The 26,337-nt window shown below is 42.1% G+C and overlaps 2 protein-coding genes and 1 long non-coding RNA gene across 13 annotated transcripts in view; 2 read left to right on the top strand and 1 right to left on the bottom strand.

Annotated features, from left to right (window-relative positions):
* The first annotated feature begins 12,455 nt into the window (after window positions 1–12,455).
* Window positions 12,456–13,973, top strand: LOC135548616 (uncharacterized). The gene is made up of 2 exons (XR_010456857.1): window positions 12,456–12,808; window positions 13,263–13,973. It is a non-coding gene; the product is annotated as an uncharacterized LOC135548616 (long non-coding RNA).
* An 811-nt stretch (window positions 13,974–14,784) lies between these two features.
* Window positions 14,785–20,491, bottom strand: LOC135548613 (GTPase Era, mitochondrial). The gene is made up of 11 exons (XM_064978409.1): window positions 20,229–20,491; window positions 19,668–19,832; window positions 19,325–19,452; window positions 19,121–19,198; window positions 18,906–18,952; window positions 18,753–18,814; window positions 18,377–18,489; window positions 17,867–18,190; window positions 17,536–17,685; window positions 17,167–17,247; window positions 14,785–16,177 (listed from the first exon to the last, which is right to left on the bottom strand). The coding sequence occupies exons 1-11, from the start codon at window positions 20,332–20,334 to the stop codon at window positions 16,055–16,057; spliced, it is 1,377 nt and encodes a 458-aa protein (XP_064834481.1). The 5' UTR covers window positions 20,335–20,491; the 3' UTR covers window positions 14,785–16,054.
* The window catches only part of LOC135548610 (protein FAM222B-like), a 75,426-nt gene continuing 68,888 nt past the window's right edge, over window positions 19,800–26,337 (top strand). For 10 of the 11 annotated variants that reach the window (XM_064978402.1, XM_064978407.1, XM_064978380.1 and 7 more), the window contains exon 1: window positions 19,800–19,889. The gene's annotated coding sequence lies outside the window, so the exon portion shown is untranslated. The remainder of the gene's footprint in view (window positions 19,890–26,337) is intronic. The other variant, XM_064978401.1, reaches the window with a different exon arrangement.

Here is a 26,337-nt window from a genome sequence, read left to right as displayed (position 1 = left end):
ATATGCTAATACTACCCCTCTCAATAGGAAAAGAGCAATAACTGTACTGGAAGGCTCCATTAGGACCACTTGAACACTATCATGCAACATATCCAATAACATTTAGTCATGTTGTCAAGGTCTATCCATGAAACACAAACATACCTGCGATTAGCATGAGGTTGTAAGTAACAAGAACATTTCCCAGAACACAAACATATCTTATATGTGCAGAAAGCTTAAATTCTTGTTAATCTAACTGCACTGTCCAATTTACAGTAGCTATTAAAGAATAGGCCAGGTCATGGCCTTGGAGCGCCAGTCAGTGAGTGCTCTTGTTGTTATCCCACTCTGATTTACTCCAAACTCATATGGAGTTCAGTAATCTGCATTTGAGATCTGATTCAGACAGTAATCCCCTATACTTTTTCCTCCCATATGGAAGACAAGACAGAGGTGTGTGAGGTGTTGGGACATCAATCAGAACCCCACTTTGATCTTTCAGTTTTGAGTAGCCTAAATGTTGGTGTGTGAAAAGAGGGGAGCTGGGTGGGGGGGGGGGGGTTCAGTATAGTCGGTGACATTGGGGTTCCACAACTTCAAAACCCCTAACTCCCTGGCAAGGTGCTAATCCTGTGGTGTGGGAAGCCAGGCTTCCCCAAAAAATTGACAAAAAAATAAATAAATAATATTTCATCTCTCTGTGTTTCATAATTGTCCTTTGCCCTGAGCAAGGCAGTTAACCCACTGTTCCCGGGCACCTAAGACGTGGATATCGATTATGGCAGCCCCCCGCACCTCTCTGATTCAGAGGGGTTGGGTTCATGCGGAAGACACATTTCAGTTGAAGTCATTCAGTTGTACAACTGACTAGGTATCCCCCTTTCCCTTTCTCTTTCCCTTTCAATTTGCAAGATACTGAATGTATCTCACAGGAGAAAGCATCCGAGCAAAACAGCGCCCCTCTGTCTCTCTATGTGTAGGCCATCTATCTGATGCTGTCTGGTCCAAACGAGTATAACATTGTTGCCACCTGTAACACTGAAGGCAAAAGAGAAGCCAGCGAGCATCTGGCCTCCTTGACAAAAAGGATATAAATAATTAGCCAATCAGCATTGAGCTAAACTGAGTGAGCTCAACTGTGAATGGTATTGGTGCACCAAAAAAAAGTGTCAAGGGAAGCCAGCTTGGATTTGGCATCACTCCTATCAAATCCCATTGAGAGCATACATCATTGACAGAACGTACATTTTTGCATCCCATTGTGTTGTTGTCCTGCGGTGGCTAGCTAGCCAGCTAGCAAAATTGTCTCTTTGCTAAATTAGCCATGGATGGAGATTTGGATTTGTGGTTTTACTTAATTCTCCGCACTGGCCAATGATTATAACGGCGATTCTGATCCAACCATTAATTCATACATTGAGAGGATGGAAGTTCAATATGTAGCTAAAAGGCTAATGTTAACTAGCGAACATAGCCCATAAATGGAAGTTAAGCTAGCAAGCAAGCATTTTAGCCAGGTAGCCAACAAAAAATAAACTGGGTACTGTATGACACAGTGATAGACCATTTTGTCAACATGAAAGAGAGGACAATGGCATTGGCATTTTTCTACAAATACAGTGAGTCAACATGTTTTTATACTTGCACACACACACACACACACACACACACACACACACACACACACACACACACACACACACACACACACACACACACACACACACACACACACACACACACACACACACACACACACACACACACACAAAAAAAAAAAAAAAAATCAGATCCATGGACAGGCCCATCATATGTAGCTTACGTTGACTGGACTAAATTGTTTTTGGTATCTTTTAGTTGTCACTGTATTAAACTAAGCAAAGGTGACTTGATGGTGAAGTTGAAAAGGTGCTGGAATAGTGGAAGCAGCTCCTGTTTTCTTTGCGACTTGCCGTAACTCTCTGTGGTTCTAAATCAATAGTTTAGTGGTCCGAAAATGTTGCATTAAGTTGCTTGACCATGCTGTAGGTCATGTAACTGTCTTACTGTACATGCAATATGCTCTGTGGACTTTACTGAACAGAAGATGCTATGCGGTTTTATGATAAATCCTATAAGGTTGAATTTATTCTGCCACTGTCTTATTGTCTCAACCTTTAGGCCTAAATATCAAGGTCGCAAGGATTATGAATTAACAGGTTATAGAGCAAACAACACAATTATCACAACACAAATGTTTTTCTTTAGGGGGGGGGGGGCTTGGCTTCCCCAGTGATTTTACCCATGCACCGCTACTGCACTAATCACCTGGACAGTTTCACCTGCCAATTATAACGGGTCCTGTGTTCTTTTATTAAAAGCAAAGAAGGCAGGGGAGTGTCAATGCAGAGATGTGTTTAGAGCAGGGGTCAGCAACAAGTGGCCTGCGAGCCAAAACCAGTCCGTCCGCAAGTGTTTTTGCCCCCCCCCCCCCCAAAAAAAAACAAAATAGTGTGTTTATTTTATTTATTTATTTCACCTTTATTTAACCAGGTAGGCAAGTTGAGAACAAGTTCTCATTTAAAATTGCGACCTGGCCAAGATGAAGCAAAGCAGTTCAACACATACAACGACACAGAGTTACACATGGAGTAAAACAAACATACAGTCAATAATACAGTATAAACAAGTCTATACACGGTGTGAGCAAATGAGGTGAGATAAGGGAGGTAAAGGCAAAAAAAGGCCATGGTGGCAAAGTAAATACAATATAGCAAGTAAAACACTGGAATGGTAGATTTGCAGTGGAAGAATGTGCAAAGTAGAAATAAAAATAATGGGGTGCAAAGGAGCAAAATAAATAAATACAGTAGGGAAAGAGGTAGTTGTTTGGGCTAAATTACAGGTGGGCTATGTACAGGTGCAGTAATCTGTGAGCTGCTTTGACAGTTGGTGCTTAAAGCTAGTGAGGGAGATAAGTGTTTCCAGTTTCAGAGATTTTTGTAGTTCGTTCCAGTCATTGGCAGCAGAGAACTTGAAGGAGAGGCGGCCAAAGAAAGAATTGGTTTTGGGGGTGACCAGAGAGATATACCTGCTGGAGCGCGTGCTACAGGTGGGTGATGCTATGGTGACCAGCGAGCTGAGATAAGGGGGGACTTTACCTAGCAGGGTCTTGTAGACGACCTGGAGCCAGTGGGTTTGGCGACGAGTATGAAGCGAGGGCCAGCCAACGAGAGCGTACAGGTCGCAATGGTGGGTAGTATATGGGGCTTTGGTGACAAAACTGATTGCACTGTGATAGACTGCATCCAATTTGTTGAGTAGGGTATTGGAGGCTATTTTGTAGATGAAATCGCCGAAGTCGAGGATTGGTAGGATGGTCAGTTTTACAAGGGTATGTTTGGCAGCATGAGTGAAGGATGCTTTGTTGCGAAATAGGAAGCCAATTCTAGATTTAACTTTGGATTGGAGATGTTTGATGTGGGTCTGGAAGGAGAGTTTATAGTCTAACCAGACACCTAGGTATTTGTAGTTGTCCACGTATTCTAAGTCAGAGCCGTCCAGAGTAGTGATGTTGGACAGGCGGGCAGGTGCAGGCAGTGATCGGTTGAAGAGCATGCATTTAGTTTTACTTGTATTTAAGAGGAATTGGAGGCCACGGAAGGAGAGTTGTATGGCATTGAAGCTTGCCTGGAGGGTTGTTAACACAGTGTCGAAAGAAGGGCCAGAAGTATACAGAATGGTGTCGTCTGCGTAGAGGTGGATCAGAGACTCACCAGCAGCAAGAGCGACATCATAGATGTATACAGAGAAGAGAGTCGGTCCAATAATTTAACCCTGTGGCACCCCCATAGAGACTGCCAGAGGTCCGGACAGCAGACCCTCCGATTTGACACACTGTACTCTATCAGAGAAGTAGTTGGTGAACCAGGCGAGGCAATCATTTGAGAAACCAAGGCTGTCGAGTCTGCCGATGAGGATGTGGTGATTGACAGAAAGCCTTGGCCAGATCAATGAATACGGCTGCACAGTAATGTTTCTTATCGATGGCGGTTAAGATATCGTTTAGGACCTTGAGCGTGGCTGAGGTGCACCCATGACCAGCTCTGAAACCAGATTGCATAGCAGAGAAGGTATGGTGAGATTCAAAATGGTCTGTAATCTGTTTGTTGACTTGGCTTTCGAAGACCTTAGAAAGGCAGGGTAGGATAGATATAGGTCTGTAGCAATTTGGATCAAGAGTGTCCCCCCCTTTGAAGAGGGAGATGACCGCAGCTGCTTTCCAATCTTTGGGAATCTCAGACGACAAGAAAGACAGGTTGAACAGGCTAGTAATAGGGGTGGCAACCATTTCGGCATATAATTTTAGAAAGAAAGGGTCCAGATTGTCTAGCCCGGCTGATTTGTAGGGGTCCAGATTTTGTAGCTCTTTCAGAACATCAGCTGACTGGATTTGGGAGAAGGAGAAATGGGGAAGGCTTGGGCGAGTTGCTGTGGGGGCTGCAGTGCTGTTGACCAGAGTAGTAGTAGCCAGGTGGAAAGCATGGCCAGCCGTAGAAAAATGCTTATTGAAATTCTCAATTATAGTGGATTTATCAGTGGTGACAGTGTTTCCTATCTTCAGTGCAGTGGGCAGCTGGGAAGAGGTGTTCTTATTCTCCATGGACTTTACAGTGTCCCAGAACTTTTTTGAGTTAGTGTTGCAGGAAGTACATTTCTGCTTGAAAAAACTAGCCTTGGCTTATCTAACTGCCTGTGTATAATGGATTCTAGCTTCCCTGAACAGCTGCATATCACGGGGGCTGTTCGATGCTAATGCAGAACACCATAGGATGTTTTTGTGTTTATATGGGGTTAGGTTAAAAAAGACAGTAAAATCACCAGAAATTCAGCTAAAAATGAATTTAATTTAGGAAATCTGTATTCCCAAGAATACGTTTAAAAAAATTCTCAATGTAATCAAGGTATGAAATGATTGTAATTGAAAATAATCTCTTATTGTGGTCTGTCACGGATCCCCTTGGTGCTGCTGCTCATTCCGTTCACCAGCTTCTGAGGTCTACGTTACCGGCCTTCTCGACGTCACTGAACTAGATTCATTACCATCAACCCTGGACTGTCTTGTCTAATTACGCACACCTGGTTCCCATCCCACCTGATTAGTATGTGTACATGTGCCCTCTGTTCCCCGTTGTCCTTGTCGGTTATTGTTACCATGTCCGTTGGTCTTGTGAGCACCTGTTGTCATCGGTTTCCATGCTACGTGTTATTCTGCAGTTGTTTTTGCCTCGTCCCGTGTATTATTTAGAGGTTTACACCTCGCTATTTTGTTTTGGTGGAGAAAATAAATAAAACTATTTTGTATTCCTCGCTTGTCTCCTATCTTTATACACAGTGACATGGTCAATTTGAAGTGTACAAAAAGATGTTCCAAACCATCCTCACCGAAAAAAAAGAAAGCTGAATCTAGTTGCCTACCCCTGGTTTAGATTGACAACTTACACATTCAGTAAAGACCTCCTGTCTATAATAAAGCCCATTTGTGGGGAAAAACTCATTCTGATTGGGTGGGCCTGGCTCCCCAGTGGGTGAGCCTATGCCCTCCCAGGCCCACCTATGGCTGCGCCCCTGCCCAGTCATGTGAAATCCATAGATTAGGGCCTGATTAATTTATTTCAATTAACTGAATTCCTTATATGAACTGTAACTCAGTAAAATTGTTAAAACGTTTGCATGTTGCGTTTATAATTTTGTTCAGTATACTTTTTCAAAGTACCTTTTTAGATAAGCTACCAGTAAGAAAAATATAGTTTACTTAACTTCTTTCAGTGTGAAGTATTTGGTAGCTTGGTTAACTATCTTTTCAGAGTAGCTTCCCCGACACACACATCAAATGATCATTAGGAATGGATATGTCATTCTACATATTAAATGCACATTTCATAGAGCTTACAAATATCTTATCCCAGCATAAGAAGATACAGGGCCCTCAAAGAACATACAGTGCCTTGCGAAAGTATTCGGCCCCCTTGAACTTTGCGACCTTTTGTCACATTTCAGGCTTCAAACATAAAACTGTATTTTTTTGTGAAGAATCAACAACAAGTGGGACACAATCATGAAGTGGAACGACATTTATTGGATATTTCAAACTTTTTCAACAAATCAAAAACTGAAAAATTGAGCGTGCAAAATTATTCAGCCCCTTTACTTTCAGTGCAGCAAACTCTCTCCAGAAGTTCAGTGAGGATCTCTGAATGATCCAATGTTGACCTAAATGACTAATGATGATAAATACAATCCACCTGTGTGTAATCAAGTCTCTGTATAAATGCACCTGCACTGTGATAGTCTCAGAGGTCCGTTAAAAGCGCAGAGAGCATCATGAAGAGCAAGGAACACACCAGGCAGGTCCGAGATACTGTTGTGAAGAAGTTTAAAGCCGGATTTGGATACAAAAGGATTTCCCAAGCTTTAAACATCCCAAGGAGCACTGTGCAAGCGATAATATTGAAATGGAAGGAGTATCAGACCACTGCAAATCTACCAAGACCTGGCCGTCCCTCTAAACTTTCAGCTCATACAAGGAGAAGACTGATCAGAGATGCAGCCAAGAGGCCCATGATCACTCTGGATGAACTGCAGATATCTAAAGCTGAGGTGGGAGACTCTTTCCATTGGACAACAATCAGTTGTATATTGCACAAATCTGGCCTTTATGGAAGAGTGGCAAGAAGAAAGCCATTTCTTAAAGATATCCATAAAAAGTGTTGTTTAAAGTTTGCCACAAGCCACCTGGGAGACACACCAAACACGTGGAAGAAGGTGCTCTGGTCAGATGAAACCAAAATTGAACGTTTTGGCAACAATGCAAAACGTTATGTTTGGCGTAAAAGCAACACAGCTCATCACCCTGAACACAACATACCCACTGTCAAACATGGTGGTGGCAGCATCATGGCTTGGGCCTGCTTGTCTTCAGCAGGGACAGGGGAGATGGTTAAAATTGATGGGAAGATGGATGGAGCCAAATACAGGACCATTCTGGAAGAAAACCTGATGGAGTCTGCAAAAGACCTGAGACTGGGACAGAGATTTGTCTTCCAACAAGACAATGATCCAAAACATAAAGCAAAATGTACAATGGAATGGTTCAAAAATAAACATATCCAGGTGTTAGAATGGCCAAGTAAAAGTCCAGACCTGAATCCAATCGAAAATCTGTGAAAAGAACTGAAAACTGCTGTTCACAAATGCTCTCCATCCAACCTCACTGAGCTCGAGCTGTTTTGCAAGGAGGAATGGGAAAAAATTTCAGTCTCTCGATGTGCAAAACTGATAGAGACATACCCCAAGCGACTTACAGCTGTAATTGCAGCAAAAGGTGGCGCTACAAAGTATTAACTTAAGGGGGCTGAATAATTTTGCACGCCCAATTATTCAGTTTTTGATTGGTTAAAAAAGTTTGAAATATCCAATAAATGTCGTTCCACTTCATGATTGTGTCCCACTTGTTGTTGATTCTTCACAAAAAAATACAGTTTTATATCTTTATGTTTGAAGCCTGAAATGTGGCAAAAGGTCGCAAAGTTCAAGGGGGCCGAATACTTTCGCAAGGCACTGTAAATAGCAACTTACTTTCATTCAAGTTACTACACTACAAAATTCACTGCATCAGGCTTATTACCCAAGAGACCTGCATGATCATTTTCTTTTGGGGATATTGTATGTCATTTTTTATTTTTCCAATACTTGCATCTGATAATTCATTATGTTAATAGCTCATTTAATTTCACTTTTCACATGTGAAATGTGAAACAAACCCTACAGAGTAAAACAATGTGTATTACTACATTTTGTAAAAATCATTCAACACTCAAATAAATGCATGTCCTTGTGCTCATTCATGTCTGCCTGGCCACAGAAAATAATGCGATGTAAAATTCACGGAAATCTATTTCCCTAGCCCATAGTCTGGTGCCGCCCAGATAGGCCTGCTAACGTCTTTATCTTTAGGCTCAACCCGACCAATCAAACACCCTTGGTCCACACCCAAACTGGAGAGTCAGTCTCCACTGTGACTGGGCGAAGTTGTCACCCTCACCCAGCCCTCACTCTAAACCGTGTCACCTGACACCTCCCACGTGCATCATCCATACATTTAATTTTGTTGAAATATTATACAAATATTGTGCCATATAATGCCACCCACCATGAAAGCTCCTGGAAGATGGTTGCAGTTATATTTGATATGTAGATGATTCAAACCACAAACATCTACATCAAGAAGAGTCATTGCATCATATTCCACAATTGATTGCATTTCCATGGCATGAACTATAAAGTCTGGGTGGTAGTGAAAAACTGTATGGATGTGCTGTTGCAACACATTTTTGAACGTTTCAAGAGGAATCATCTCAGTTGTCTGTTTCTTAGGTGGTTCTCTTCAAGTCATAATGTTAAATTATTCAGTTACTTCAACAACCAGTTAAGTTCACGTCATGTTTGAACAATGTTTGCATGGGTGTGTCTGAATGTTGACAAAAAATAATTAGACAAGATGTAAAACAAAACACCTCTTAAAATGCGATGGTGGATACACTACATGACCAAAAGTATGTGGACACCGGTTCGTCAAACATCTCATTCCAAAATCATGGCCATTAATATGGAGTTGGTCACTCCCCCTTTGCTGCTATAACAGTCTCCACTCTTCTGGGAAGGCTTTCCACTAGATGTTGGAACATTGCTGCGGGTACTTGCTTCCATTCAGACACAAGCTTTAGTGAGGTCGGGCACTGATGTTGAGCGATTAGTCCAGGCTCGCAGTTGGCATTCCGATTCATCCAAAAGGTTTTTGATGGGGTTGAGGTCAGGGCTCTGTGCAGGCCAGTCAAGGCCACACCGATCTCGACAAACCATTTCTTTATGGACCTTGCTTTGTGCAAGGGGGCATTGTCATGCTGAAACAGGAAAGGGCCTTCCCCAAACTGTTGCCACAAAGTTGGAAACCACAGAATCGTCTAGAATGTCATTGTATGCTGTAGCGTTAATATTTCCCTTCGCTGGAACTAAGGGACCTAGCCCGAACCATGAAAAGCAGCTCCAGACCATTATTCCCCCTCCACCAAACTTTACAGTTGTTGCTAATTTTGTTGCCTTACAACCTGGAATTAAAATATATTTGGGTGGGGGGATTGTATCATTTGATTTACCCAACATGCCTACCACTTTAAAGACGCAAAATATTTTTGGGGTGAAACAAACAAGAAATAAGACAAAAGAACAGAAAACTTGAGCGTGCATAACTATTCACCCCCCAAAGTCAATACTTTGTAGAGCCACCTTTTGCAGCAATTTCAGCTGCAAGTCTCTTGGGGTATGTCTCTATAAGCTTGGCACATCAAGCCACTAGGATGTTTGCCCATTCTTCAAGGCAAAACTGCTCCAGCTCCTTCAAGTTGGATGGGTTCTGCTGGAGTACAGCAATCTTTAAGTCATACCACAGATTCTCAATTGGATTGAGGTCTGTGCTTTGACTTGGCCATTCCAAGACATTTAAATGTTTTTCCTTAAACCACTCGAGTGTTGCTTTAGCAGTATGTTTAGGGTCATTGTTCTGTTGGAAGGTGAACATCCATCCCAGTCTCAAATCTCTGGAAGACTGAAACAGGTTTCCCTTCAAGAATTTCCCTGTATTTAGCACCATCTATCATTCCTTCAATTTTGACCAGTTTCCCAGTCCCTGCTGATGAAAAACATCATTGTGTTGGTGTTCTCAGGGTGATGAGAGGTGTCGGGTTTGCGTCAGAAATAGCGTTTTGCTTTATGGCCAAAAAGCTAAATTTTAGTCTCATCTCATCTGACCAGAGTACCTTCTTTCATTTGTTTGCCTGCCTTTTGGTGAACGCTTATTTTATTTTTCAAAGAGGTGAAGCAATGTCTTTTTTCAGTACACTCTTCCGTAAAGCCCAGCTCTGTGGAGTGTACGTCTTAAAGTGGTCCTATGGGCAGATACTCCAATCTTCGCTACGGAGCTTTGCAGCTCCTTCAGGGTTATCGTTGGTCTCTTTGTTGCCTCTCTGAATAATATCCTCCTTGCCTGGTCTGTGAGTTTTGGTGGGCAGCCATCTCTTGGCAGTTTTTTGTGGTGCCATATTCTTTACATTGTTTAATAGTTCTCCGTGGGATGTTCAAAGTTTCTGATCTTTTTAAAAGGAAAATATTTTGGGATTTTTTTTAAACAAGATATTTTTTCTATTTCCTATTTATACTATTTTGTGTATGTCCATTATATTAAATCAAATTACAAATCAATTTAAATTACAAGTTGTAACGCAACAAAATAGGAAAAACGGCAAGGGGGATTAATCATTTTGCAAGGCACCATAGTGTTCTCCTGGCATCCGCCAAACCCAGATTTGTAAGTCAGGCTTCCAGATGGTGAAGTGTGATTCATCACTCCAGAGAACGCATTTACACTGCTCCAAAGTCCAATGGCAGTGAACTTTACACCAGTCCAGCCAACGCTTGGCAATGTGCATGCTGATCTTAGGCTAGTGTGCGGCTCTCGGCCATGGAAACCGATTTCATGAAGCTCCCAACCAAAAGGTTCTTGTGCTGACGTTGCTTCCAGAGGCAGTTTGGAACTCGCTAGTGAGTTTTGCAACCTGGGACAGACGATCTTTGCCCACTTCAGCACTCAGCATTCCAGTTCTGTGAGCTTGTGTGGCCTACCACTTCGCGGGTGAGCCGTTGTTACTCCTAGATTTTTCCACTTCACAATAACAGCACTTACAGTTGACGAAGAGAGAAATTTGACGAACTGACTTAGAAAGGTGGCATCCTATCACCGTGACACACTGAAAGTCACTGAGCTCTTCAGCAAGGCCATTCTACAGCCAATGTTTGTCTATGGAGACTGCATGGCTGTGTGCTCGATTTTATGCACGTCAGCAACGAGTGTGGCTGGAATAGCCAAATTCACAATTTTGAAGGGTGTCCACATACTTGTGTGTGTATACAGTGCATTTGGAAAGTATTCAGACCCCTTCTCTTTTACCACATTTTGTTACGTTACACCCTTAACCTAAAATGGATTAATGTTTCCCTCAATCTACACACAAAACAACATAATGACAAAGCGAAAACTAGTTGATACATTTTCGCTAATTTATAAAAAACAAAAACCTTATTTTCATAAGTATTCAAACCCAAAATTGAGCTCAGGTGCATCCTGTTTCCATTGATCATCCTTGAAATGTTTCTACAACTTGAAGTCCACCTGTGGTAAATTCAATTGATTGCACATGATTTGGAAAGGTACACACCTGTCTATATCCACAGTTGACAGTGCATGTCAGAGCAAAAACCAAGCCTCGAGGTCGAAGGAATTGCCCATAGAGCTCCGAGACAGGATTGTGTCGAGGCACAGATCTGGGGAAGGTTACCAAAACATTTCTGCAGCATTGAAGGTTCCCAAGAACACAGTGGCCTCCATCATTCTTAAATGGAAGAAGTTTGGAACAGCCAAGACTTGCCAGAGCTGGTTTCCCGGCCAAACTGAGCAATCGGGGGAGAAAGGCCTTTCTCAGGGAGGTGACCAAGAATCTGATGGTCACTGACAGAGCTCCAGAGTTCCTCTGTGGAGATGGGAGCACCTTTCAGAAGGATAACCATCTCTGCAACACTCCACCAATCAGGCCTTTATGGTAGAGTGGCCAGACAGAAGCCACTCCTGAGTAAAAGGCACATGACAGCCCACTTGGAGTTTTTTAAAATATATTTAATTTTTTCAGTTGCAGGGACTGGGAGGCTTGTCAGGATCGAGGGAAAGATGAACGGAACGAAGTACAGAGATCCTTGATGATAACCTGCTCCAGAGTGCTCAGGACCTCAGACTGGGGTGAAGATTCACCTCCCAACAGGACAATGATCTTAAGCACACAGCCAAGATAACACAGGAGTGGCTTCGGAACAAGTCTCTGAATGTCCTTGAGTGGTCCAGGCAGAGCCCGGACTTGAACCCAATCCAACATCTCTGGAGACCTGGAAATAGCTGTGCAGCGACGCTCCCCATCCATCCTGACAGAGCTTTAGAGGATCTGCAGAGAATGGGAGAAACTCCCCAAATGTGCCAAGCTTGTAGCGTCATACCCAAGAAGACTCAAGGCTGTAATCGCTGCCAAAGGTGTTTCAACAAAGTACTGAGTAAAGGGTCTGAATATTTATGTAAATGTGATATTTCCAGGATGGGGGTTTTATACACATTTCTAAAAACCTGTTTCTGCGTTGTCATAGTGGGGTATTGTGTGTAGATTGATGAGGGGGAATTTTAAAAAAAATCAATTTTAGAATAAGGCTGTAACGTAACAAAATGTGTAAAAAGTCATGGGTCTGAATACTTTCCCGAATGTACTGTATATGTTGTAGGTCAAATAAAAATGCCAAAATAAGGCCCTAGTATCTCTTTCCAAAAAAATGACTTTGTATGGGGGCATGGAGGGGCGTCGAGGCGAGATGTCAAACACCTGTTGTTGCAAAACTGTTTGGGGTCTGATTAGAAGGGGTGGGGGCATGTCATTGGTCAGAGACAAACTGGACCAGACCCAGAACATGATAGATAAGGGGACCAGAGCTGTGATGTCATCACCATATGTAAATGAGCTGGTGGCCTTAAAGGAGACCATTCCAAGCTGTCAGGAGTCTGTGAACAACCTGGTGCTGTTGGAGATGTGATGGTGGTTGTAAACCAGAGCAGCGTGTAAAGAGCACCATCGACACCCTTAAATAGCACTTTGTTCTTCAAGAGGAGACTGAGGACAACGCAGACAGAACAGATGTGGAGGTGAGCACTTAAAGGCCAATTCTGTGATATTTACAGACGTTTTTGATCACCTAAACAAGTCACGAAACATGTACCGCTGTCGGTTGTGCTTCATTTGAAGGTGGATAATTAGGGGAGAGAGCTGATGTCTAGAGAAGGTCCTCTATTATGAAGATCTGCAAGTGGTGTTTTTTAGTTAACCACAAGCAATTGCATCAAAGGAACGCACGAACACGCTATCGATATAATGGGACTCCTCAAAAAGATTTGGACACCTGACATTTCTGTGGATCACGCATGCATTTTATGTCTGGGAAAATATAATATCATTCTAGAATATTGCATATTATATTCATACCCAGGGTGGTTGACTTCTCAATGTTAACACATTAACAACATATTGACTCAACCCGGTTTCTCGACATTGGTTTGTGTGTGTTTAATATGTAATATCCATTCTCTTTTTTCCCAACAGGTTTATTCATTTAGGTGAAGTCATCATGGGACATTGTATGATGGTCTTGTACCCTGGACAGGATATCATCATATACTGTAAGTTCGTTATGGTGACACTACAGTATAGATGATGTACTATCCAGGGTCTCATTCCCCCTTCGAGCCACTATCAGCGCCCACACACACTGTTGATGGTTGGAAGCTCGAGGGTGGCGATCAAACCGTTACCATTACTGAGTTTTAGCAATGGTAAGGGTTCTATTGACGCCTCTCAATGTCATAGCTACAGTAGTACACACACGAACGGATGGACAGACGCTGCTGGCGGTTGGAAGCTAGAGGGTGGCGATCAAACCGTTACCATTACTGAGTTTTAGCAATGGTAAGGGTTCTATTGCTGCTTCTCAATGTAATAGCTACAGTAGTACACACACAAACGGATGGACAGACGCGGTTGGAAGCTAGAGGGTGGCGATCAAACCGTTACCATTACTGAGTTTTAGCAATGGTAAGGGTTCTATTGCTGCTTCTCAATGTCATCTGGAGTTGTGACAAAGGAAACTAAAAACGGTGGACTGGACTTTTCTTCCTTGCAACAAGGAGCATTTGTTTACAACAGATTAGTAATACCAAGAACCAGAATTGTGTATAAGAACTGATTTAGATATTTTAATTGTAAGGTGTTTGTTGACTTGTGAAATAAATGTTTTAATTCAAAACCAAATTACTATCAATGTCTGGGTGTACATCTTACTCTAAAGGTGGAATACTGTTACCAAGGTTACCACCTTAATGCATTTGCAGGTTACACATACAATTGTATGAATGTTTAGTTTATTTATTCAATTTCATATACACAGTGTACAGCTTTAAAAAGCAGTTAGTCAGTCAGTTAGTCTAATCTGAGATCAAGTCTAGCATTCTACACAAGTTAGCAGTGTACATGTCAGTAATCAATGGAGAGCAGCTGTTTCTGTACACAGTAAACAAGACATCACAGCCCTCTCTGTCTCTTCATTGAGACACTCCAGCCTTTCCTCTCTTTTTCGCTCTTTGCCCTTCCTTTAGGCCACAGAGGGCACACACTTGTTATTCATCAAGGTAGCCTGGATAGAGAAAGAAGCTCAGAGCAAACTCACAGGGAGGGGGAGAAATGAACCTAATCACTATTATCTGACCCATTTTACAAGCAGGTTAGCGCTCCATTTTGCCTTCCATTAAAGAGTTGACAATTCAGTTCTCGGGCTGAGTTTTGCTATAAGAGAGACAAAAGAAAGTGATAGAAATGGAGGCTTGAGGGGACTGCAATGCTATGGGCAGCTGAGCAAGAGAGTGCGAGACGGAGATACGCAGGGGCTGGATAGAACAACAGGGACTTTCGACAGACAGAACATGACTGTGCTACTCCCAGTTCAATTATCAGCAGGCCAGGCTAGCAGAGGTCTACTGCCAAGGGGAAGCTTCTGGAAGCCCAAGATAAACCAGAAACCTTTTCACAGCTCGGCCCAACCCCCACCACACACACACACACACACTCAACATCAAAATATAGCTGTTTAATTAAGAGGTCAAAATTGAAATTAAAAGAAAATCTTACAGAAGCTCTGAAAGGAAAAACAAATATCTGCAAGTCATCTTTTACGTAAGAAGAATGCTTATGCAAGAACACAGTATTCTGACGCTTGAGAGAAGTGACTGTAGATGAGGCTGGGACCAAGTTCCAGGGGAGAGAGTGCTGTCTCTCTGTTTCTGATAGTTCTCTCACTAGCTGACTCATGATGAGCCATTACAAGCTCTCAGCAGCACATTTTAGCTACAGGTCTGTCCAAAGCCTATTTCCCCTCAGGAAACTAAAAAGATTTGGCATGGGTCCTGAGATCCTTAAAAGGTTCTACAGCTGCAACATCGAGAGCATCCTGACTGGTTGCATCACTGCCTGGTACGGCAATTGCTCGGCCTCTGACCGCAAGGCACTACAGAGGGTAGTGCGTACGGCCCAGTACATCACTGGGGCTAAGTAGCCTGCCATCCATGACCTCTACACCAGGCGGTGTCAGAGGAAGGTCCTAAAAATTGTCAAAGACCCCAGCCACCCCAAACATAGACTGTTCTCTATACTACCGCATGGCAAGCGGTACCAGAGTGCCAGGTCTGGGACAAAAAGGCTTCTCAACAGTTTTTACCCCCAAGCCATAAGACTCCTGAACAGGTAATCAAATGGCTACCCGGACTATTTGCATTGTGTGCCTCCGCCCTCTTTACACTGCTGCGACTCTCTGTTTATCATATATGCAGTCATTTTAACTATACATTCATGTACATACTACCTCAATTGGCCCAACCAACCAGTGCTCCCGCACATTGGCTAACCGGGCTTTCAGCATTGTGTCCCACTACCCACCAACCCCTTTTACGCTACTGCTACACTCATGTTCATCATATATGCATAGTCACTTGAACCATATCTACATGTATAAACTACCTCAATCAGCCTGACTAACCGGTGTCTGTATATAGCCTCACTACTGTTATTTTTCACTGTTGTTTTATTTCTTTACTTACCTATTGTTCCCCTAATACCTTTTTTGCACTATTGGTTAGAGCCTGTAAGTAAGCATTTCACTGTAAAGGTCTACACCGGTTGTACTCGGTGCATGTGACAAATAAACTTTGATTTGATAGTCAAGAAGAAGAAACCAGTCAGATCTTTCCTTGAAAATAGTGAGTCCAACAGTGTTCATTTCCTATTCACAAGGCCACCATAAAACTGTCCCCCAGATGATCATAACACTCAGTTCATCATAATCCTCGTCAGTTCTTCACCTTCACAGAGAGCCTCAGCTTGACCTCCCTGAGGAACACTGTGCTCAGGTCGTCTCCAGCCTCTCTGGCTATCCTGGCAACCATCTGACCAGCCTGGCCAATCACCATTTTCTGTCATCAGGAGAAATGAAGGACAGAGGAAATACAGTATAATAATATGAGCATGCATTTCAATATGTCAATGTTTTAAGTCCACAAGAGGGCCACAGTTACCACAGCAGATATGAAGAATGTATACTGTAATAATCACTAGGTCCTAACAACTAAATATACAGTAAATAAATGATTTTCAAATTTGTCACCATTCCCTGAGCTGAATAAAAACCTAGAGAGCAGTCTGGTGCAGGGGTCAGGTTTGAATCACTTTGAGCACTGCTGCACCAACGCAGATGTAGGCTCACATCCATCCAGTCTGTCTGCCATTAAAAATGTATGGTTTAAAAAGGAGTGGCTCAGATATTTACAAGGTATTACAGGCTAAAAAAGACTCCGGGCATCGCGACTTGAAACTCATGAGCCTGAGGACACAGTTTATCTACACATGTAACTATCAGCATGAGAACACATGGGAGAGCAGCTTCATATCTCCAACATTAGGTGGAGATGGGTGTGACGGGACACCGATCAGTTGGCCTGACCTCCATTTCAACTCAGAAAGTAAACTGAAATTCCAATTTTCCTCATTTGCTCGGAATGGAAATTTGCAATTTCAATTTACTTCCGGAATTTACTAAATTGAAGTGGAATTGACCCCAACCCTGATAGAGATATCACGTAGAATCAAGCTGTAGACTCACAATGGGGATGTGATGTTAAGGGAGGAGGAAAATAAGTCAAAGAGACGGATCAGATGAACTATCTATCGACACATTGACAGGTCTATGTGAAGGGCCAAAGCATAGAGTGTGGAGCCTCGCTCCGTCTACAAAGAAAGTTCCAGTAGCTTTTCTCCTCGTCTTTATCTCCTTCCACTGATGGCTTCTCACGTGTTCATTAGTAATGTAGTTAGGTTGGTAGTGGTGCTCCTTGACATGTTTCACAACAGGGGACATATCGAAAATCTACATCGAAAATAGTACTGAGAAATGCAGCACACTTACCATGTGACTTTCTTTCTTCACATACAGTTTTACTGCTATATCCAGCTCTCCATTCTCCCTGTCGTGCCACAAGTCAATGGCCTGCAATTGTGAGAAATAAAAAGTTAATATAATTTCAAAAGTAGTACTACCATGAGTATTTCTCTATATGTGCTACATCTATATCCGGCATACAGATAGATATTAGGGACTAAAGAGTCAAAAATAATTGTGATTGGACACTGGCCCTACAATACATCTCAAGCTGGGATGGGAGATAGTGCTTGACAGTTAAAATGGTTGACACACGCACTATATCGGTATATGGCTATATGACTGCAGTGCATTGTCTGGCTCTGCAGTCTGTGTGTGTCTGTAATGACGAGTCACCTGCGTCATTGTGTAAGGGACTTCTTTGGGCAGATATTCCAGAAGCTTCTCTCTGACAGTGTTGGTGCAGATCTCCTCAGGAGTCTGATCTGTCAGGACATCACTGTGGTATTGCCAAGACCCAGGCTTTGCCCCCACTACTAGGTATCTCTGTAGAGCAGACAGACAGATGTCAACAGCAATTGTTAATTAAGTGTTATACATCAACATAGCTACAATTGATGTCCATGGCTTTCAAATAACTCAAATAATTCTACATTGAATGTACTTGTCAACTTAGTATTAGATACATTGCTTCATAAGTCCCTATATCACCATATGCTAACATTACCTTCAGTGTCTCCACATCCTCTCCATCCACAGCAGAGAGCATGAAGACGTCCTTGAAGTGAGCCCAGCCCTGTTGGGTCTTCAGAGCCCTAAGCTGCTCCTTACTCAGCCCTGACTGGGCCTCACTGCCCTCACCATGAGCCACATCACCACCCGGCTTGTCCTCATCTCCAGACCCTGATGTCCTAGCCTCCCTGTCTGTCCTCCTCTCAGCCCAGGGTGGCTTGATCACCCTGCGGACCTGCAGCTTCCGGCCGTTCACCACTCCACATGTCAGATCTGCTGTGATCTCCAACAACCTGCTCTTGCTCTTCAGCATGTCTACCTGTGCCATACACATTACACAGTTCATGTGCCAATTCATGTAGTAGACAGTTCCTAATTTACTACATCATAATAATGCATAATATCATATGACAACCATGATCTCACATCAGCACATATGATCAGTTATTATTGACAAGGCCATGGAGAGGATGAGGTTTGCATGCATGTGATAAATAAGTTGTACCTTATTGAGAACTAGGACTGCTGGGATATCTGGGTATTGGGTCAGGCATTTCAGGACCTCAAAGTCTAGCTTGTTGCAGGCCCACTTGTCTGACACATCTACCATTACCACCACTGAAGCAATAACAACAAGAAGAGGACATTAACATGATGGCATAGGCCAGTGACACTCACACATAATCCTATATACATGAAAAATCAATGCAGTGCATCGACATTTGCCCACAAAATGATTTATTTCAAATGAATTGTGAAAATGTACGGGACAACATACTGTTTAAAAAGCATAGACGAGACTGGCTTTAAAGCAATGGGCAAGGTATGGCCAATCATCTGAGTGCCCGAAAAGTTGCAAAAAGTGAAGAGTCACACAGTACCAAGACTAGCTTCCTTGACTGTATTCCAAGGATCCTCGAGGAGAGACTTCTCCAGCTGGTGCCTGTGGAGAAGATAAATCGCACCGTTGGAAATTCACCTATTTCCTTTTATCACTATAATACCACAGTAATGAAACATGTGTAACAAATCACCTCTTGACTTTTGTAGGTGTAGTGAGTCCAGGAGTGTCCAGTAAAATCTAAAGAGACAATGTATAAGTAAGCATGTACAAGTTTGGTTATCTAATACATCTAAAGTTTGTATATTGGGCAGATACTGTACATAATGTAAGACTGCCCTGAAAAACAAACAAACACTTGTCAAATTGCTGCTATTCTAAATGCATGGTCTGTGAGCTGATTCTCACAATTTGTGTGTCGTCTTCTGTGAGAACGCCAAGGGCACGGGACCGTGTGGTGTGCACTTTCTTGGAAACAGCAAACACCTATGATCATGTTCAGAGAAACTGGTGTTCATTGAAATACACTCCTGACCGACTTAAGAGTGACTCATGATGCATATGTGTACAACTTAAAGTGAAGAAACTGGCCATTACAATAACGTAAAGTACCTTTCTGCCAAGCAGTTGGTTGGACAGTGTGGACTTCCCAGCATTTGGGGCACCAATGATGGCCACTCTTAAAACCTTTGAGTTCTCTGGTTGATCTGGATCCTTCACCAGCAATGATAATTGTTCAGCTGAAACAAGAGTTTAGGGGTTGACTTATCAGATGTATGAGTAAAATATGAAATACATAATACAGATCTACAGAATACAAGGGCATATATATATATATACAATTCTTAGACATTCATTCAGTGCGCAGCATTTCGATAAGGCGAAACTGTACTGCGATGCCCTAAACCCGGAGGTAACCAACTCTTTAATTTTCAGAGGCAGCAGTTGTGATTACCGCTGTCGGGCAGAACTGAGGCTGGATTGTGATAAAGAGTGTCATCTGTCTCCGCCGCTTTGCCTTTCTCCAGTCTGCTCAAAAACGCATCCGATGTAATAAAACAGGCAGGAGTGAAGCGAAAACCGTGTCCATTATTGGTCCCTGGACGACGGGCAGCCCATCCTAAACCAAAGCAACAGAGACATCGAGATTATCACCATCACTGCGTAGACTTGCCAGGTAATTTATGCAACTGTTATGCCTAACGTTAGGTTACAATGACGCACGAATCTGACTTTTTTTCCCAAATTAATTATAGCTAAATTACATGTATGTAACCTGACATCAATAGATCAATTTCTTCAAAATGAAATAACTAACGTTGGCTGACTATATCTGATTAGCTAGTCAGCCAAGTATAAGGTATGGCTGTCATGCCTGACAAGAAAATATAATAAGACATTTGTTTCGGACAAAATTAAGTATATTTCTGGATAGGGGAAAGGCCATTACATTTGCATCATCGTTTATTAATTTGAGATATTAAATCTAGTTTAGCGGATAAGGTAGATGACTGACCCGTTCTCAGAAACGGTGACGCATTTTCCAGTGGCGCAGACACGTTAGCAACTCTCGGAACACGTAAAGATTTCCCGAAAATCGAGATGCTCACACGGAAAGCCATTTATGATATTAACTTATCTGGCCAAGCTATCGCTGAAATTCCAACATACTTCGGTGACTCTATACGAAGCGCAAGGTTACTTCATGGCAGCATGATCGCTTACTTTCACATTGAACTAGGGGCGCAGCCATGATGGACAAACCAAAGAGTGGTTTTGTCTTGGAAGAGTGTCTGCTTGGTGATTGTAGCGAGCATTGGCTTTACTGCCCCCTAGCGAACAAGAGGAAGAAACGCCAGTGATTTTTATTGCTTGGCTTCTGAGGCCATCTAGCAAATGCTCTCAACCCCAATCGAAAATGGTTAAAGCAATTTTGGAACACAATATAGAAAACCACATAACATAGAGAAGGACCATATAACATCCATGATAAATAATTTATCTACTGAGCCATTGCAATTGGCCACAATAGCAATCTCTCTGCTAATTAACTCTGGTAAAATAATACTCAACTGAAAGTAAATTAACTTAAACTTTTAATGATAATATAGGCCTATGGATCATCAAACTGATAAAAATGGCTTGATAATATACATGAAAAATATAACAACAGACAAGTCTGCCATTACAGATTGTCAGTCCAAGTGGGCTATGTATGTACACCTTCCAGCTGACTTGTTTACCCCTGGGGGTGCCCACATGCACCACAGTTTGGAAAAACACTGTAGTCGAAACACCCTGGGCTTTAGGACTTAAAGCAATGCGTTATCCTGGGGAATATGCAGCAAAGCTGCCAAAATGGCCTTGCTTACTAATTTCACGTTTTTAATGTCACATGCATTAGTACAGTGAAATTCCTTTCTTGCAAACTCAATTTACCACAAGAAATTGACAAAAAGGGGATTCGATCATCCAAAAGTCTGCACTGAGGTTAATTTGAGAATAGGGGAGTGTATTTGTAGTTGATAGATTGATTTGTTCTATTTTATTATGTTGTTTTCATTCTCATCGCAAGTTAAGCAAGAGAGAGCAGATGTTTCTCCATAGTCCTTTAAACATGCCGTCTGCATGTTAGTCCTCCAGGACCCACTCAGGGCGGAACAAACACCTCCACTGGGAAGAATGATGAAGGATATCAGGTAGCTCACAATCTGTCATCATTTAACTGAAAGCTCTGCCGAAAAAGAGGGAGCAGCAAAAATAGAGCCTTTAGCAGACACTCACGGTAGAATATACTTTTAATGGAACTAGAAACTAAAGGATATTTGAGGATCAGTATGTATGAACTGAGCTCCCCCCCCCCCTCCCCCTCTCTCTCTCTCTCTCTCCCTCTCTCTGTCTCTCTCTCTCTCTCTCTCTCTCTCTCTCTCTCTCTCTCTCTCTCTCTCTCTCTCGCTTTCAAACACGCATACATGCACGCACAGCCACACATTCATTCAAGGCCATTGCTCCCTCAGGGCTTTCCTCACATGGCCATCAGAGTTCTTTCTATGACTGCATTAACTTTGGCCTTCAAAAAGGGAAAGGGCTCTCTCCAAAAATAACAAAATGACTGTGCCTGCAAACAATTTAAATATTAATTGTAGAGCCCATGTTGCCATTTAAAGTGCACTTGGAATAATGTCATAGAAGATCAAATAAAATAAAATGTTATTTGTCACATACACGTGTTTAGCAGATGTTATTGCGCGTGTAGCAAAAATGCTTGTGTTTCTAGGTCGAACAGTGCAGTAATATCTAACAGCAATATAGCAATAAGAATATATAAATATTGAGCGAGCAATGTCAAAGTGGCATAGACTTAGATACAGTAGAATAGGGATATAATAAAGTATATACATATGAGATGAGTAATGCAAAATATGTAAACATTATTAAAGTGACTAGTGTTCCATTAGAGGCATTAACCTCTAATGTGCTAGTGATGGCTATTTAACATAATTTAACAGTCTGATGGCCTTGAGATAGAAGCTGTTTTTCAGTCTCTCAGTCCCAACTTTGATGCACCTGTACTCACCTTGCCTTCTGGATGATAACGGGGTGAACAAGCAGGGGCTTGGGTGGTTATTGTCCTTGATGATCTATTTTCTGTTCTGGTTCATTTTCCAATTCATTCAAATTCTCTATCTTGCATCTGTAATGTTTGATAGCAGGAATGTTTCTTAATTGTCATTGACAATGGAGCCTGGAACCTTCCCCAAAACATACAGGGAATTCCATTCCTCCTATTTTGACTCCAGGCAGAAAGTAACTTATGTCACATCAAATTTACCCAGAATCTCCTATAGCAGTCAGACTAACATTAGATGTGAAGTAACAGGCAGGTGCTAGAGTGATGCTGTCAACCTTGCTGCTGGTGAGGAATAACAAAGTTGATGATAAAATAAGCTTGCGACATGAGCATGTCAAGAGGGAGCTGTAGGAGAAGGCAGGTAGGGAGCTGCCAATGCAACCGCGCATTCACCAATCCATTACAGATGATTGCAGTCAGTAACAAAACACAGCAGCTGCAACTGCCACATCCTCTATAAAGGCCTTCATCAAAATACTTTTTAAGTAATGATTTAGCCCCCACCACCACTGAAAAAAACACCCACCAGGTCACATACTGTAGATGCTCTGATTTTTAAAAAGTTTTTATTTAACCTTTATTTAACTAGTCAAGTCAGTTAAGATCAAATTCTTATTTACAATGACGGCCTAAAGAAAAAAGTAATAGTCAATCTAGACCTGCAATCAATAGGACTTGTCTGTGAGGTGGATCGATAATGCCCCCTTTCAAAAATCATCAATCATGTCGGCTGTGAATTTAAAAAGCGTAATTAGGTACAGCGTTCTTGAACATCCTGTATTGACATTCTTCTGGGGCAGGAGAAAAGACACCATTCTGCATCATTAACTTTACTATGGCCTGATGGTGCCCACTGCTGTGCTGCTACTTCTCCATCCCCAGCTGACGCCACTGTGATTGGGCTTTCAGACAGAGCTCTCCCCCCTGGGCCCTTCTCACTTGATGGAGGTGGTGTGTGGATGTAGTAAGGCTTGCAGGCTAGGCAGGATTTGGCTTGGGGCATTGTAATAGTCTGGTCTGGATGATAACCAAGGCATTTCCATGTCTCATAGAATCTATATGGATCCTAAATAGACACATACAATCAATTATATCATATACTTGCTAATTTTTATAATTTATGGTAAAGAAGTATTGCTGATTCAAAAATGTTGCCTATGTAACTTGTTTTGTTGTTGTCTTTCCCCCAGCGGAAAGATAATAATTCCTATATCACAAATGTATCATTACCTGCCTCTCGGCAGGCATGATGGTATATACTATACAATGGAATGATACATTCTCTCAATGTATGCCATTTCCTCCAAGCTTCAAAATGGTATCAATAATGGGGGAGCAGCAGGCAGGTGGGTGGATGTAAAGGGGTAATTTATTTGTTTCAGATATACAGTACCAGTCAAAAGTTTGGACACACCTACTCATTCAAGGGTTTTTCTTTATTTTTTACTATTTTCTACATTGTAGAATAATAGTGAAGACATCAAAACTATGAAATAACACATATGGAATCATGTAGTAACCAAAAAAGTGTGAAACAAATCAAAATATATTTTAGATTCTTCAAAGTAGCCACCCTTTGCCTTGATGACTTCATTGCACACTCTTGGCATACACTCAACTAGCTTCATGAGGAATGACTTCCAACAGTCTTGAATGAGTTCCCACATATGCTGAGCACTTGTTGGCTGCTTTTCCTTCACTCTGCCCAAACCTCATCCCAAACCATCTCAATTTGGTTGAGGTCAGGGGATTGTGGAGGCCAGGTCATCTGATGCAGCACCATCACTCTCCTTCTTGGTCAAATAGCCCTTACATAGCCTGGAGGTGTGTTGAGTCATTGTCCTGTTGAAAAACAAATGATAATCCCACTAAAGCGCAAACCAGATGGGATGGTGTATCGCTGCAGAATGCTGTGGTAGCCATGCTGGTTAAGTGTACCTTGAATTCTAAATAAGTCACAGACAGTTTCACCAGCAAAGCACTCCCACACCATCACACCTCATCCATGCTTCACAGGGGGAACCACACATGCTGAGATCATCCATGCACCTACTCTGCGTCTCACAAAGACATAACAGTTGGAATCAAAAATTGCAAATTTGGACACATCAGACCAAAGGACAGGTTTCCACCGGTCTAATGTCCATTGCTCAAGTTTCTTGGCCCATGCCAATCTCTTCTTATTATTGGTGTCCTTTAGTAGTGGTTTCTTTGCAGTAATTCGAACATGGAGGCCTGATTCACGCAGTCTCCTCTGAACACTTGATGTTAAGCTGTGTCTGTTACTTGAACTCCGTGAATAATTTATTTGGGCTGCAATCTGAGGTGCAGTTAACTATAATGAACTTATCCACTGCAGCAGAGGTAACTCTGGGTTCTTCCTTTCCTGTGGCAGACCTCATGAGAGCCATTTTCATCATAGCTCTTGATGGTTTTTGCGACTGCACTTGAAGAAATGTTCAAAGGTCTTGAGATGTTCCATATTGACTGACCTTCATGTCTTAAAGTAATGATGGACTGTCATTTCTCTTTGTTTATTTGAGCTGTTCCTGTCATAATTTGGACTTGGTCTTTTACCAAATAGGGATTTCTTCTGTGTACCACTACTATCGTGTCACAACACAACTGATTGGCTCAAATGCATTAAGAAGGAAAGAAATTTGACAAATTTACTTTTAACAAGGCACACCTGTTAATTGAAATGCATTCCAGGTGACTACCTCATGAAGCTGGTTGAGAGAATGACAAGTATGCAAAGCTGTCATCAAGGCAAAGGGTGTCTACTTGGGCCTCCCGGGTGGCACAGTGGTCTAAGGCTGCATGCAGTGCTAGCTGGATTCAAGTCCAGGCTCTGTCGCAGCCGGCCGCAACTGGGAGACCCATGGGGCAGCGCACAATTGGCCCAGCGTCGTCCGGGTTAGGGAGGGTTTGGCCGGCAGGGATATCCTTGTCTCATCGCGCACTAGCGACTCCTGTGGCAGGCCGGGTGCAGTGCACGCTGACCAGGTCGCCAGATGTACGGTGTTTCCTCCGACACATTGGTGCGGCTGGCTTCCGGGTTGGATGGGCATTGTGTCAAGAAGCAGTGCGGCTTGGTTTGGTTGTGTTTCGGAGGACGCATGGCTCTCGACATTCGCCTCTCCCGAGTCCGTACTGGAGTTGCAACGATGAGACAAGACTGTAACTACTACCAATTGGATACCACAAAATTGGGGAGAAAAAAGGGGGTAAAAAAATAAATAAAAAGGGTGAGTACTTTGAGTTTGAGTTTTTTGGTTACCACATGATTCCATATGTGTTATTTCATAGTTTTGATGTCTTCACTATTACTCTACAATGTAGAAAATATTAAAAAATAAAGAAAAATCTTGATTGAGTAGGTGTCCAAACTTTTGATTAGAGAATTCAGACTGCACAATTGAATTCTTCATCAAATCACAAACCATATGACTCTATTGACTAAGGTGGGTGAAAGACTTGAACACTGGATTCTGTGTACATACAAATTATTTGGATTACTGTAATAAGCAATGAATTGTAATCTAGTCTTGCAAATGTAGACATATAAAATTATTTGGATTATTAAACTTTTGCTCAGTCATATATTATGTAGGCCTATTTACCAAGATGTTATGCATTGAATATTGCCATCAATATGATCATGTTCCACATCGTTGTTGTTGGCACAATAATGAATGATATCAATAGTTGACCTAATAAAATTTTCTGGAAATGTTAAGTAGAGCATTACATTTCATAACACAAGCATAAGTTTATTAAATAGATTATGACATTTCTCCTATTCTTTTCTTGGGACTTGTTTCAGGTAGAAGATGTCCCTAATCACAGTTCTAGAACCAACTAAGCCTAACCCTATCAAAACCTTAATCCATTATTTGGAAAAAAACCTAACTGATCTTAGATCAGTGACTGGGAAAAACTTCCAGCTCGAAGACTGACTTGGCTGAGAAGGGTGTAATTGCAGATCGCAATT

This window comes from Oncorhynchus masou, chromosome 11, assembly GCF_036934945.1.
Source record: "Oncorhynchus masou masou isolate Uvic2021 chromosome 11, UVic_Omas_1.1, whole genome shotgun sequence".
Classification (NCBI taxonomy): Eukaryota; Metazoa; Chordata; class Actinopteri; order Salmoniformes; family Salmonidae; genus Oncorhynchus; species Oncorhynchus masou.
Note: the sequence above shows the minus strand (reverse complement) of the source record. Positions and strands in the feature narration are given on the sequence as shown.

What these genes read in the sequence shown, in the direction of transcription:
- LOC135548613 (XM_064978409.1), bottom strand. Translation starts at nt 20,334, where the DNA reads ATGGCTTTCCGTGTGAGCATCTCGATTTTCGGGAAATCTTTACGTGTT. An exon ending in GTCACCGTTTCTGAGAACGG is followed by an intron (nt 19,833 to 20,228) that starts GTCAGTCATCTA and finishes GCTTTGGTTTAG; the next exon opens with GATGGGCTGCCCGTCGTCCA. An exon ending in ACACCTACAAAAGTCAAGAG is followed by an intron (nt 18,815 to 18,905) that starts GTGATTTGTTAC and finishes TCTTCTCCACAG; the next exon opens with GCACCAGCTGGAGAAGTCTC.